Source organism: Delphinapterus leucas, chromosome 6 (genome assembly GCF_059928025.1).
Source record: "Delphinapterus leucas isolate spDelLeu-1000000601 "Yukka" chromosome 6, BTC_Dleu_Yukka2, whole genome shotgun sequence".
In the NCBI taxonomy this organism is placed as follows: domain Eukaryota; kingdom Metazoa; phylum Chordata; class Mammalia; order Artiodactyla; family Monodontidae; genus Delphinapterus; species Delphinapterus leucas.
In genome coordinates this window covers 76,332,549-76,347,711 of record NC_143134.1, presented here as the reverse complement: position 1 = coordinate 76,347,711, position 15,163 = coordinate 76,332,549, and the positions used below count along the sequence as shown (strand labels likewise).

The following is a 15,163-nucleotide window of genomic DNA, read 5'->3' as shown; positions in this document are numbered from 1 at the left end:
TTAAGGGCATCGGGGGTCTATTGGGAAAAACAGAAATAACGAAGAGAGGGCTTACTGAGTAAATCAAAAAACCGTCCAACAGGAGCCGGAATGGATGAAGGGGAATTACTCAGCTTCTTTAATAAAGCCAATAAGGATTACAATAAATAGCAATGCCTTATTATCTGACTAGACCCTGGGAGGTCCTTCCACAGGCCCCACATGAAGTTCGACTTCCCTCCACCCCTCAGCACTCTTTTTTCTTCTCTGCTCTCCTCTGCATTAGGGCAGACACAGAACACAACAGGAGCACTTCTGCCCCAGGGCCTTTGCTTTAGCCCTGCCTGCAGCTTCAAACACCCTTTCCCCAGATTGCTGCTTGGTTAACTCCCTCATCCAAGACGGGAGCCTGTTCCCGTCTCACCTTCTCATGGCTGTTCCCAGGCACCCACACGCCCGCCTGATCCTTTTTGGCCTGCCTTACTTTTCTTTTCTTCTACAGCACTTATCACCTTCTAACACACCACTTAGTTTACTTATTTTTGATGCTGCTGTTTATTTTCTGTCCACCTACCTCTCCCAATGCAGGCTGAAGAAGACCAGGAATCTTTGATGCATCATCATTCACTGGTGTATCCCAAACACTTAGAACAGTGTCTGGCACATCGTAGGGGGTTCATAAATACTTGTTGAATGAATGATGAGGGCGTCTGGGCATGTATCATCATCATTATTAATATTATTTCTATTACTACTATATTCTATTAACATTACTGTTATTTTATCCGGCTTAGACATTTTAATTGACGTACTCTATGACATGCATAGATGGCAAATGTCAGGTCTAGGACTCAAACTGAGCTCACTAAGATTAGTAGCTTGTGTCTAGTGACTTCAAAGAGTGATTTAATAAGATGGGTCACTTATGGATAGATCCCAAAACAGGAAATGTACAACAAGGAGATTATTTAAAATATTCAAACCATAATTAACAGCGAAGTGCCTTTCCCATCTTGCTCCTTTCTATTCCTCCCACCCTGCTTCTCCACTTAATTGGCATCTGAGTTTCTTATTTTTAACAGATAAATCTTTCAAGGTAAAAGTGTTTATTTTATTTTCACTGACGTGTACTAGCGTTGCTCTGGGAAAGAAAAAGGTTGGTAGTCCACTGTACGAGGGTGTACTGTCACCCAATCTTTTGTTATAATAATAGTAATGTTTATATTCTGCATACAGTTGGACCCCTATTCACAGCATGACAGCAAGTGATGGGCCCTGGAATCTGAGCCCGCCCATAGCAGTTGAGGCTTAAGTAGAACACAAACTGACTATGGTCCGGATTCTTTGCTGTTTGAAGAGCAGGAGTTGAAGTGTGAAAAGCTCACATTTTAGCAGTAAACAGAGACAAGTGGGCAGAGGGGCCTTAAAGTAAAAAGAGAGAGGGTGGGGAGAACAGAGCCTGGGATCTGGAGGGGGCAGTAAGGGGAGGAGAGACCCCAAGAGGGCTGTGTGCCAGGAGGCTGAGCCAGGAGCGTGAGTTCTGAGTACACATGGATTTCCTGCATTATCTGTCACTTACCAGGGGATTTGTAAATAATGTCAGGAGGAGCTTGTGTTTGCTTACAAGCACATTCCTGAATATTAGGGGCCACGTTGATTGTTTCCCTTTATGTCCTGTAATCCCGGGGGCGCAATCCGATGGGAGCTGGCAGGAGCTGTGGATCATTTCCGTGGAGCTGGTCCAGCCTAGTTTCCCTGATGTACATCCGCACAGAGATATGCATAGCCTGGCTCGCTAGACTGATCCTTCTCAGCGCAAAGAGCCCTGAGGTCAGCTTGTTAGTTTCTTTTCATGAGACACTCCCTCTCACAGAAGGCCCTGGCTCCTCCCTCTTCATACAGCCAGCAGGACAGATATATGGGTTTCTGAAAAATTATGCAGTCCCTTTTTAAACAAAAACAAGAAGCGTGTTCCATAACGTGAGGCGTGGTGGCTCAGGTAGAATGGACCCACAGGGGAAGCCTTTCCCGGTTAAGGCAATGAGAAGGGAATCATGCTCCCTGCACCTGGGATGGAAGGGACACCTGTTTCTGCCCTTGTAGCTCTGGAGAGTGTATTCTTCCAACACGAGGAGTTGGTACAAGAGCGTCACAGTCAAGAGTTACAGTGGAAGTGGACATAGCACAAAATCTGGGAGAGTAAATCATTTATTTGACTTCTTCTCTGAACGTTTTTGTTTTTGGTTTGAAGCAGAAAAAAGCTTATCTAATCCTATTTTGCTTAGGCAAATATCAAAAGGAATGAGATGAGTCCTCTGTAAAATTGTAAGTTAAATGCTTTTTATTCCCACCCTTCCCTGGGCCCCTTTCCCCCGCCCCCCGTCCCCCTCCCCCTCCCTAATTGCCATAAGTTCCCAGCCTGCTGGATCTTGGCCTGCTCTGATGAAACTACCAGCCTGAGAAGCTGATTCTCTCTAAGGTGTTAATGGCTGTGCCCTCAACTAGAGAAACGTTGCTTGCAAGAAAACAAAACCCACTCAAACTAGATTAAATAAAGAAAGATTGACTGTAAGTGTCTAAGAGGAAACCTCAAAAACATTCAAAGACAGGAAACAAAGCATGACATAAACTGACTGGAAATGAAGCTGGAAGTTGTTTTGGGAAGCCAGAATCTGAAGACATGACCACTCGTCTACTCTTCTTTCTACTTCTTTCCAGGCTCAATCAATCAATCATCTCTCTCATTCTCTCTTGCTCTCTAGCTCTCTGTCTGCTTTCCTTCCCTTCCTTCCCCTCTCCTCTCTCAGATGGCTTGCTTTCCTTTTTTTTTTTTTTTTTTCTTGGCAGTGTTGGATCTTCGTTGCTGCCTGCAGGCTTTCTCTAGTTGCAGCGAGTGGGGGCTACTCTTCGTTGTGGTGCGTGGGCTTCTCCTTGCGGTGGCTTCTCTTGTTGTGGAGCACAAGCTCCAGGCGTGCAGGCTTCAGTAGTTGCAGCATGCGGGCTCAGTAGTTGCGGCACGCAGGCCCTAGAGCAAGCGGGCTTTAGTAGTTGCAGCATGTGGGCTCAGTAGTTTCAGCGCATGGGCTCTAGGACGTGCGAGCTTCAGTAGTTGTGGCACGTGGGCTCAGTAGTTGTGGTTTGCGGGCTCTAGAGCGCAGGCTCAGTAGTTGTGGCGCATGGGCTTAGTTGCTCCGTGGCATGTGGGATCTTCCTAGACCAGGGATTGAACCCATGTCCCCTGCATTGGCAGGCGGACTCCTAAGCACTGCGCCACCAAGGAAGTCCCTGGCTTTACTTTTAAATGACCTAACTTGGTCTGATTCTATATGATCTTCAATTAAGTACCTGCCATCACCTAACTAAAGTCTCTGCATCTCAGTTTAATTTCTAAAAACCAAGTCTGATTCGCCATTGGTCATTCAATGGATTTGCTCCTCGCTCCTTGGGTAATGATGGGATTTGATCTGAATTGAGGGGGGAGGATGAAGAAATTAGGAAAGGGTTTGTTAACCTGTGTGACCTAGGGCTACCTCTTCTAGCTGTGAGCAGGTCAAGGGAAGTGGAGCATGTATATCAGGTATCTTTGACACACACCCCAGAAGGCAGTGGCTTAACGCTGTAAGCATTTATTGAGCTCAGGAGCCTGTGGGTTGTCTGGATGGTTCTGCTGTCTTGGCTGGGCTTGGGCATATGCCAGGGAGTCAGCTGGCTGTCAGCTGATCCAAAACAACCTTAGCTCCCACAACAGAAATGACTGGGAGCAGAGGCTCCCGTGTTTCATCCTCCAGAAGACTAGCTCAAGCATGTTCCTCGTGGTGATGGCTGAAGTGGAAGAGTGGAAACAAAAACACTCAAGGTTTTTTCCAGGCTTCTATATGGGTCACATTTGCTAACATCCCCATTGCCAGAGAAACTCACATGGCTAAACTTAGAACCAAGGGGCAAGGAAATAGATCCTATCTGTTTACTGAAAGAAATGAAACTCTCAACTCACATGGCAAAGGAGGTTGGATACAGAGAGAGAAATTGGAGCTATTAATGCAATCAATCTGCTGCATCATGGCAACAAATTCACTGACACATACAACAGGCTAGTATAGATACACATCCTTCGCCGGCAAAATTTGTATAGGATCTTACTAACTCCTGATCCCAAATAATGAACTACCAAGGTTGGAACTTTGAATCCTTCTCAAATAACGGCAAATAAATGACATGTTTGTCTCTAGGTAAAGCTAGAAGTTAAGAATAACTAAAACATAGAACCAAGATAGCAGAGGGAATTGGATGTTCTCCCCTTCCCCCCTCCCCCGCCCACAGTTCACACACAACATACCTAGGCTTATAACATCCTGCTTCATATATATATATATATATATATATATATATATATATATATATATATATATATGTATTTCTTTTTTTGGGGTGGGGAGCGGCTGCATTGGGTCTTTGTTACCGCGTGCGGGCTTTCTCTAGTTGCGGTGAGCAGGGGCTTCTCTTTGTTGCGATGCCAGGCTTCTCCTTGTGGTGGCTTCTCTCGTTGCAGAGCACGGGCTCTAGGCATGCAGGCTCCAGTAGTTGTACATCCTGCTTTCTGATTCACTAGATTAAAAAACAAAGCTTATTAATTTAATTGTGTTTCCTAAATAGCTGAAAGCTGAGCATGTGTAACCCTAACCCTGTGAAGAGTTAGAGGCTCTGTCATTGGTGAGTTTTCTCCCCCTTGGTGGTGGCTGGGTTCTCTGTTGTGCAGTGGGGGCTAGGTATTTGTTTGCTTTTCTGACAGGAATAAAAAGAATACAGCTTTTATAGGTGCCCTACAGTTAGCTCCTGGGATAGATAATCCAGCCTGGGGCTTATTCTGGTCTTCTGCTCCTCTTCTTAGATTCATAGAGTAATAAAATGCCTGGACTAGATGGGGCTTAGAGATCATCTAGCATTTCCCAACCTTTAGTTAGTTACATAAACCATTCACTGTTTTGTAACATCTGTCCACTCTTTAATGTTTTTAGTTCAGTTGGCTCAATTTTAAAACCTAAATTTATTTTTAAAAATTTACATCATTGGGCTTCCCTGGTGGCGCAGTGGTTGAGAGTCCGCCTGCTGATGCAGGGGACACGGGTTCGTGGCCCGGTCTGGGAAGATCCCACATGCCACGGAGCGGCTGGGCCCGTGAGCCATGGCCGCTGAGACTGCGCATCTGGAGCCTCTGCTCCGCAACGGGAGAGGCCACAACAGTGAGAGGCCTGTGTACCGCAAAAAAAAAAAAAAGAAAGAAAAAGAAAAAAATTTACATCATGGCCGTAAGTTGAAAAATCAGTGTGATTTGATGTAATAGAAAATGAGCATAAAATAAACAGAATGAAAACACCGCATTGTTAGGAAATTCTGTCCAGATGCTTGAGCCTTCAGCCTGCCCAGTCTCTACTAAAAAGGAAGTTTAGCAGATGTGAAGGAAGTGTTAAAGAAATATTATCCTCAAACTGACGCATTCTCTCTGATGGAGTCAGGAAGATGGAAAGAGGCTTGAAAAGGTCATCACTTTCTCACTATCCAATTCAGTGCTACTTAGTGAGCTGTTCCTGTATCCCACAATCATCTTGGACTTCCTGAGTTGTGTGGGCAGTGCACTGTAGGGGATATCAATAGTCCAAGTCCCTCCATTCACAGATGGAGGAACTGAGACCTCTTACTCCTTTCTCATGGTTGCCTTTGTACCATGTCACTACCAACTTGCATCTTGCCCAATACTTAGGGCAGGGGAAGGGAAAAGAAATGAACCACAAAAGAAGTAAAAGAGCTGGTGGGTGGTGCTTTTGACTCTACAAATTTGGAGCTTACCTGGTATTCAATTACCTCTGTTCTTCCTGACCTCCATTTCTAGAGGACATTGACTATTAAAAGAAACAGAAAGACCCCCTTACTTACATAAAGAAGACTTCTGCCTGGATGTACTGTTATCCAGGACTCTTAGATCAGGAGCTTCTAAATAGATATAGCCATACAAAAGGAGGCATCTCCAGTTCTCTTGCCAGGGAAAGCAGTGTGTCAGGAAAAAGGCCAAAAAGGCAGAGCTATCTGGTTCCTTGGAGTAAGCCATAGGAGCTGTGTAATGGCATTCTAAATCCTCCATGGCAAACTGTATGGATTTTCAAAATGAGGTGGGGAAATCCTCTTTGTCTCCTTAGCTTTTCAGGATGGATTTTTAGTTGAAAATCCTTTGTTTAAAAAAAATGGGATAAATGTAGTCATATGTTTAACTAAGCTCTTTATTCCATTGCCTGTGATTTGGAATAAGCTATTGAGACGTTTCTTCAGCCAGGTGAGGAAGAGATGATCTTCTGGAAATATCCTTCTTCATATTTTTAAAGATGATGCTCATTATATCACATATTAGTGTTTCATTTTTAATCTCTCATGCTTTTCGGAAACAGTATGGTATGTGTATTAAGTAAACAAATGTTTCTCTTCCCCATGCCTTATAGGATAAAATCAAAAGGGCAAGTGTCTTAATCTTTGGGATGTGGGTGCCTACAGCTGGTACCTATTATATGAATCAAATTTCTTTCTCCACACTTCGAATTTTAGTGTTCTATACATTTGTACATGATCTGAACAGCTCAGGCTTTATTCGTGTTGATGGAAACAAGAAAAATGCAGATGTCTATCAATCTGTCTTTACATTTGTTCATAGTTGAGATTCCTTTCAACCCCATGTTGGCTCTTCCTTCAGAGGCACAGAGAGAAAAGATACTTTACAGTTGAACAGGTTTGCGTGGACATCCTGATTCTGTTCTTACTGTCTCTGAAATAACTGACAGAGATACTAAAATTTTCTGAGCCTCACTTCTTCACCTTTAAATGGGGCAATAAAATCCACCATGTCAAAGTATTATAAAGATTAAAATAAGGTGATATAGGTAAGGCTCATAGCACAGGGCCTTACACTGAAGCTTGCGATAGGTAGTCAGTAGCAATATTACTTTGGAAAGGCTGTATGAGATAGAGAGGCATACATACAGGCTTTGGGGTCAGAAGGGAGGAGGACCCATTTCTGCTTCATTCATAAGTGCATCTCCAGAGCCAATTCCCACTGGCACGTAGCAGAAACTCATTATTTTTTGGATGGATGAATGAATGGTTCGGGCATATTCCCTTATTAGTTGTGTGATCTTAGATAAGGCATTGCACCCCTCAGTGCATGTTTCTACAACTATGAAGCAAGGATAATACATTTGTTATGGAGTTGCAAGGAAGCTTAAGTGCAATGGCTGATGTGAAGTACACAGCACAGAGACTGCCACACGCTATGCTTTCCACAGTTGTTTATTCCAAATCTCTATTGTCCTTCACTTTAGTGGATCCCAAATAACAAACTAGGATTAGCAGTTCCACTAGAAGTATACATTTTAATTTAGTTTTGTTTTTTTGTTTTTTTGGCTGTGTTGGGTCTCTGTTGCTGCATGTGGGCTTTCTCTAGTTGCAGCAAGCGGGGGCTACTCTTCACTGCAGTGCATGGGCTCTAGGCACACGGGCTTCAGTAGTTGTGGCCCACGGGCTCAATTGTTGTGTCTCGTGGGCTCTAGAGTGCAGGCTCAGTGGTTGTGGTGCATGGGCTTAGTTGCCCCACAGCATGTGGAATCTTCCCGGACCAGGGATTGAATCCATGTCCCCTGCATTGGCAGGAGGATTCTTCTCGAGCCTTTTTTTTTTTTTTCCCGGTACGCGGGCCTCTCACTGCTGTGGCCCCTCCCGCTACGGAGCACAGGCTCCGGACGCGCAGGCCCAGCGGCCACGGCTCACGGGCCCAGCCGCTCCGAGGCATGTGGGATCTTCCCGGAGTGGGGCACAAACCCGCGTCCCCCGCATCAGCAGGCAGACTCCCAACCACTGCGCCACCAGGGAAGCCCTGGCAGGAGGATTCTTAACCACTGCACCACCAGGGAAGTCCCAGAAGTATCCATTTTAAAAGGTAACTTTTAAAATGGGCAGTGAGCAGTGTCCAGGAGCCCAGGACTTATGTAGGTGGCCCTCATCAAAAGTGTCAGGGTCTAAGAAAAGCAGGATGTCTAATTTGACCCATTTTTGTTCCTGGGCAACTTCAAGGTAGTATAGGTTGGGCAAAGGCCAGGCCATGCGGGCATAAGGAGGATCCTGAAAAGAGGTATAGAAATTATCTTTCACTGAGACCTCATGTTCTCATTTTTGAAAGAACTAAGAGAAAGTTTCCATCTCTTGTGTCAACTTCAGTTGATTAGTCGTGCTTTGGGGAGTTTTGTCGTAAAAAGGATTCCAAGGTACAACCTGACAGAAGAGTGTAATGATTGATTACCAAATGTCTGCTGTGAGTTTAAGATGGGGTGTTATGTCTGGTGTGCCATGGAGATTTATGCAACAGCATTCAGAAGGGAGATTTTCTATAGCCTTAACCGAAGCCAGGCATGTTCCTTTGCAAGTTAATTGCAAAAACAAATAATCAAGAATCTATTTTTTCCCCTCTTTCAGATTTTTGCTCTTACAGGAACCATCTCATATTAGCAGGCCATGGTGGCACTTAAGATCTTGAAGTAAATAGGAAAACAGACACTGACCCTGTGAAATTGATCGAATGTAACCCTTACAGAAATGCCTGACATTGCAGGTCAAATGTACAGTATGTGATATTCCTGCCTGCATTCATTTGGCAAATATTTATTGAGCATCTGCTATGTGCCAGGCAGTGTTATAGCTGTTGTTTCTTTAGTGAACAAAACACACAAAAATGCTTTTCCACATGAAGCTTACGTTCTAGTGAGGGATTCTGTGGACCCTTATTTTAGTTATTATAAAAATTTATTTATGATAAAAAAAATTTCAGCCATTGGAAGGCTGCTCTCCAGAACATGTACAGAAAAGGGAGGACTTTCTTACTCTGACCTGCATAACCTGGCTGGATTATAACTGCACAACCTATCATTGTTCTAGAGCCCAGTCATCCATTTCACTTCTACTCGTTAATGCACTTCCAACTTTATGCCTTGTGATGTGTCATTGTGACCCACGTAGATAAACTGTAGAGAATCTGCATTTCCAAATGTTTGATCCCTTCTCATTTGGCCATAATTGCATAGATGTAGCCTTTACACTCTGTACCCGCACCCCCCACACACCGGGGCTTCTTTGGCCTAATCTATCTATGATCAGCTTCTAGAGCAAGGTTTTCTTCACTTTGGGAGTAGCTGGAAACTTTGGCCAGTTTCCCAAGTGTGTTTACCCTACTGACTTGATAATAAGTGAAATCTGTATCATTAGTTTCTGAGTCAGAGGACAATTGAGCTTTGAGCAGTGTAGACCCCTTAAGTTCTTCTATGTTTGGGGAAGAAAAAGAGCAACAGAGCCTCTGGCTCCTGAAACCCTGAAACTGTGATTCAACCTTGATGTCAGTTCAGATTTCACATTGCCAGTTGCCTCTTCCAATCTCTTCATGCTACTCCAGGGCTCCAGATGTTGCCTCCCAGGAGTGGTATAAACAAAATATCAACATCCTTAATGACCGTGGACAGGGGACAGGGAGGCAAGGGTGACTGTATTAGCCAGGACTCACTGCAAGTGATAGAAACCCAATTCAAATTGACTTAAGGAAAAAAGGAATTTTATGGTTCATATAACTGAAGAATTCTGGTTTTAGGCATGGCTGAATCAGGAATCTGTTTCTCTTCTCTGTGATGGAGTCACTCCTGGGCAGGCTCTCTTTGCTTGGTAGACTTATATCGCATTGTAAAAAGAGCTTCTCTTTAATACAAGTTCTAGCAAAAGTCCCAAGGTTTATGCTCATTGGCTCTGATTGGTCAGGCTAGGATCACATGTCCATCCCTGAACTAATCACTGCAATCAGGAGATAAAATACACTGATTAATTTCCTCAATATGGAACTGCATGCAGCTCATTTCACCCAAACTTCATGGACTGAGAGTAGGGAGGAATAGCTCCACAAAGGGAAACCAGGATGCTCTTAGCAGAGGAAGGGGAAATGTATATACTAGGCAGGTGGAACCACCAAACATCCACCAGAGGCACTCTGCACTGACTGTCATCAACAAAGAGGGAGGTGACAACATGTCACTTGGTATGAGGGTGGTAGTGACTGTGCATTTACTTCTTGCAAGAGGGTTGGGAGAAAAACCACTCGTGTCAGGTTCCAAAGCAGGGAAGGAGGAGGCGCAATGGCAGCCACCAGCCCACACATTCCTAAACATCTACCCGTGGGCCATCTTGGGTTTGTGTGCCCTGGAGTATTTCCCTGGGAATATGAACCCCCAGATACTGGTTGGTACTATAACTTATATAAGTTATAACAGATAACTTATCCCAAAATCTGCTTGTCAGGGCTTTAAGGCACCCAGTTCATCTTCATCAGGGGTAGACATCTGTAAGTTTGAGTCATAGCACTTTCTAGTGCAGATAAATGCTCTGAGCAAGGACACGACTAGGAGCCATTACAAAGCAATGTTTTGCACTAACTGCTGCCTATAATGTTCACTGCCTCTTTGCTGATATTACCAAATGAAGGCTGTTTCTTACTGATTCGTTTTTATTTTCATTATCACAAGGGTCATCTAATTCACTTCTACTGCACGTGTTGCTGTAGAGTCTAGATGGTAGTCCTCAAGGCTCATCCTGAGTACCAGCCTGCTCAGTGTGACCGAGGCTAGAAGGACTGCAGCAGTTCTGCTGTGCTTCTTCAGAGCCCCCAGCAGAGCTCACGTCACCCGTTAAGTGCAATGTTCTATTCCCTTTCTGTGCCCCCTACTAAACTGTGAGTTCCTTAGCAACAGGGACTGTCTCTTTAATCCCCAGCATCTCCCGTACCCAGCATATTATAACCACTCAATGAATGTTTGTAGAATAAGTGCTATGCTGAGTGATTGTAAAGTAAAGAGGAATAAGACACAGTCCCTAACCTTGAGACGCTTCAAGTCTATTAATTACAAAATAACAATACCAGTCATGACACCAACTAATGTTAATTAAGTGCTGTATGCTAGATACTGAGCCAAGTGCTTTCCATGCATTCTCATTTAATGATCTTGACAATCTCCCGCCATATATACTATTACTACCGCATTTTACAGATGAGGAGGCTGAAATTCATGGAGTAAGCTAATGTCGCATCATTTGAAAATGGTGGAATTGGGATTTGAACCCAGGTCTGCCGGATTATAATGCATGTTACTAACCACTAAAGTACTACTACTTCTATAAAAGCAGGATGAAAAAAAGGTGGGGGAAGGTGGAATAAATTAATACCCAAAGAACTGGCAGAGAGTTCCCAGAGCCAATCATGATGACATCAAATCAAATCAAATCTTGTATAAAGGTAATGAGTTGGTCCAATTTTCCAACTAGTAGGGAAATAAAGCAGAGATCTAGAGACATGTTAATGACACTATCTGAAGACCCATGGAAATGCGCACGGGCCACTTGAAACTAGCAAGCACCTACTATTCTCCCTGGGTTTTTCTCTAGGCTGGAAGAAGGTTTCTTCTCTAGTGAAAGAAGTGTCTGCATCTTCACTAAATACGGCGTCAAAAGCTGGATGAGCTCTGCCCCTCACAAGTTTATTTTATGTTCTCCCAGAATGTAAAGAGAAATCTCAGAATGACATTATTAAATGGAAATCAGGGATCACACCTGTAAGAACTGTGTGCACTTTGTACCCTACCCCAAGCAGCTCTTTTCTCCTGCTCTTTGTCGGCTTCCCCATAGAGATCTGAGCAGGAACCAAAGAAAAGGGCAGCGCAGGAGTGACAACCCCAAGGGAGGTCAAGTCAGGAGGAAGGGGGTAGGGTGGCTGGGCAAGCTTCATGAGGAGAGAAAAGCAAAGTGAGCCATTCCATGAGGCCTGCAGCCAAGTGGGTGTCAGAGACCCAGGTATCTGGTTGAGCCTGAGAAGCCTTCTTGCCAGACCAAGGGCAGGATTTCTGGGAAGAACCTAAGGAAGGAGCCTGCAACTGCTTAGAGCTAGAACTGTCCATCATGAGTAGGCTTGCAGAGCGTGGGGAATGTTAGTGCTCAACAACCAAACTGTGTTTAATGATCTTTATTCACTCAACAGTTTTCATGTGTGGATATTTGTAGATGTGCTGTGTGTATGCACTGAGCCAGGTAATTGGAAACCATGAAGAGACATGTTACCACTGGAAATCTTATGTAGGACACAGAGCCCAGTAGATTGGCAGCAGTGATACGGTGCTGAGAAACCCCCCAAAGGGGCAAGCAAAGGGAGTTCTGGGATTATATGGAAGACAAAATGACTAAAGAAAAGATTATTTGTTAAAGAAAAAATTATTCATGACATTTGGTAAAAATGGTAAGGAAGACTTTGTTCAAGGGGGGCTACTGCAGTGGTGTTCTGTAATAGGAGAGAGAGATTGGGCTCGACTCTGAGTGAAGAAATAAAAAAAAAGGAAATTTATAGCCATGAGCTGGGTGTGGGTCAGTGGATGGAAGTTCACTAAGAGGAAACATCAGGAGTAAGGGGGGTTCTGGCTTACCTGACGTAATGGATTCTTACTGAAGACAGACCAGTGTGATCAGACTTCAGATGGAGGATGGTGGAGAATGAGGAAACTGATTAGACATCGATGGTGATTAGAAATTGAGGATGGGGATTCTGGCTAAACGTACTTAGCAGGATTCTTGCTAAAATTGGACAAATGCAGAGACAAGCATGGAGGCCCACAAGTTGAGGCCACAAAAGAGCTCAGAAGAGCCTGCCTGAGTGGAGTTTGGTCAAGCAGAGGATCTTTGTCAATACCTATCCCAGTCCCAGCTGGAAAGGAGCAGAAATTTAGCTGAAAGCTAAGTAAGCACTGAAAAGTGAATAGGATTCATCCAGGTGAAGCATGGGAGTGGGGGGAGCAAGGTGTCAGGGGGCCTTTGGGAAGCGAAAGAGGAAGCATGGCTCAAAATCAGGAAGTAGGGCTTCCCTGGTGGCGCAGTGGTTAAGAGTCTGACTGCTGATGCAGGGGACACGGGTTCATGCCCTGGTCTGGGAAGATCCCACATGCCGCGGAGCGGCTGGGCCCATGAGCCATGGCCACTGAGCCTGCATGTCTGGAGCCCGTGCTCCACAACGGGAGAGGCCACAGCAGTGAGAGGCCCGTGTACCGCAAAAAAAAAAAAAAAAATTCAGGAAGTAAGAGAGGGCATGACAGTTCTAGGAACTGCAAGAAACTTGGTCCAGTTTGTGCTCAGAGGGAGAGGTGGGAAGTAGCAAGAGATGGCACCAGGCTAGCTGCCCTCAGAGCTTGGACTTCATCCTGGAGCCAATGCGGGCTCTATCATTGGGTTTTCCTTCCAAAGGAGGAAATGATCAGAACCTCTCACAGGGCTGTCTTGGGTGCATAGTGCCACAGCTGCCCACAACAAAAAAGATGCCGGCTCCTTGAGAACATCTGAGTCCATCAACACCTGATCATCTTACAGGCTGGTCCAAAGGAAGCACTTTGGCCATCTTTTTCTGGCTATAAAAACAGAGTCTTGGTGTCCTGATATTACTAAAACCCTCATAAATTGAGAAGATGTATTTTGGACTTCAGAGCATGTCAAAAATCACATAATGTTTCTAGACTAATTCTAGTTCAGTAGACTCATGTTAGTGGCACCTGAGAATTACCTGGGAAATTTTGAAAGAAATGTTGATGCCGGGGCCACCCTCAAAGATTCTGGTTCAATTGACTGGGGTGGAGCTGGGCATTGGCAGTTTTTAAAGATCCCCACGTGGTCCCCTGTGCAGTCAGATGTTTTATTTTTCTCTATTTGCCCATTTATTCAATGCAGTTGGGTTTTGTTCCCTGTGCCCTGGAAGCACATTTTTGGAATGGAAATGCTGCAGGAAAAAAAGCAGGTGGCTACAGGCTCCAGCGTCCTGGCCCATCTCCCCTCATTGCCCCTCCCCATGAAATGCCATCCATCAGGAGCACTGAGCAACAGTCCCCCTAAATACTTCTCGAGGTGCTGCCGTGTTTCGTTCCTTCCACACTGAGACAGCAAAATTGTTAACTCAGAGTCCCTGGGTTGTTTCTTGAAGCAATTAACAGCTGCCCCGGTGTTAATTCCGAGTCAATAGCCCCTCGAGGCTGCTGCTCTTACAGCTGTCGGCTTCTGGCCTCCACAGCACATTTTGAAAGTAACTTGATGGGGCAGTGAGACTCTGCCCCTTCTGCGCTCCCTGGGAAAGCCTTCACCAGGCTTCCTGGGGGGGGACACCAAGTGCCCCAGGGACTCGGCAAGCCAGCAGGGGGCTCCACCCACCTCTTCCGTGTCAGATGACAACTTGGGAGACTGGCAGAACCAACTCCCCTCTGCAGAGACAGCCCCTAGAGATATTCATGAAGCTTTCGTTTGTTTGTTTTGGCTTTTCTGGAATTCCTTTTTCTGTTTGTTTTGAGATGGCTGTATTATTCCTTCATGTAAAAACCCCTCCTTCAACTCAGTCTGTGGTTTCTATCACAGAGCCACATGATTTCTGACATCTTGCCTGTGCTGCTTCCTCCAGCTCCCTGTGGACAGAATGAGACTCGAGAGGATGGTAAAATAATCCAACTGCCTCCCTGCAAGACAGGAGCCTGGATCGTGCCGGCCATCATGGCCTGCTACCTCCTAGTGGCAAACATCCTGCTGGTCAACCTCCTCATCGCTGTCTTTAAGTAAGAGGGTCCTTCTTCAGGAATGGAGTAGGGAGACTGAGGCAGGAGCGGGGCATGACGCTCCAGAAAGCAGGGGTTTTCCTCACTTGATTCTCTCTGGTCTCTATTTCAGCAATACATTTTTTGAGGTAAAATCAATATCCAACCAAGTGTGGAAGTTTCAGAGGTATCAGCTCATCATGACTTTCCATGAAAGGCCCGTTCTGCCCCCACCTCTGATCATATTCAGCCACATGACCATGATATTCCAGCACCTGTGTTGCCGATGGAGAAAACACGAGAGTGACCCAGATGAAAGGGACTATGGCCTGAGTAAGCTTTGAGTGACAACCCCCCGCAACTACAGAGCAGAAATCCCCACCACGTCTATAGGTGGTCGTGCAGGACCACTGGGCACCTGGGTCCTCCTGCTTCCTGCCCACAGCTCCGAAGACTTGGGAGGGATGGGAGGGTATGCATGATGAGAAATGGTCCTGGAAGGGAGACAGGAG

The 15,163-nt window shown here is 45.2% G+C and overlaps 1 protein-coding gene across 1 annotated transcript in view; it reads left to right on the top strand.

The window, feature by feature from the left end:
• TRPM3 (transient receptor potential cation channel subfamily M member 3) overlaps positions 1–15,163 on the top strand; it is a 248,298-nt gene that overhangs the window by 212,170 nt on the left and 20,965 nt on the right. Inside the window, exons 21-22 of the mRNA XM_089912633.1 lie at positions 14,522–14,672; positions 14,785–14,984. Coding sequence (XP_089768759.1) covers positions 14,522–14,672; positions 14,785–14,984 — 351 coding nt within the window. The remainder of the gene's footprint in view (positions 1–14,521; positions 14,673–14,784; positions 14,985–15,163) is intronic.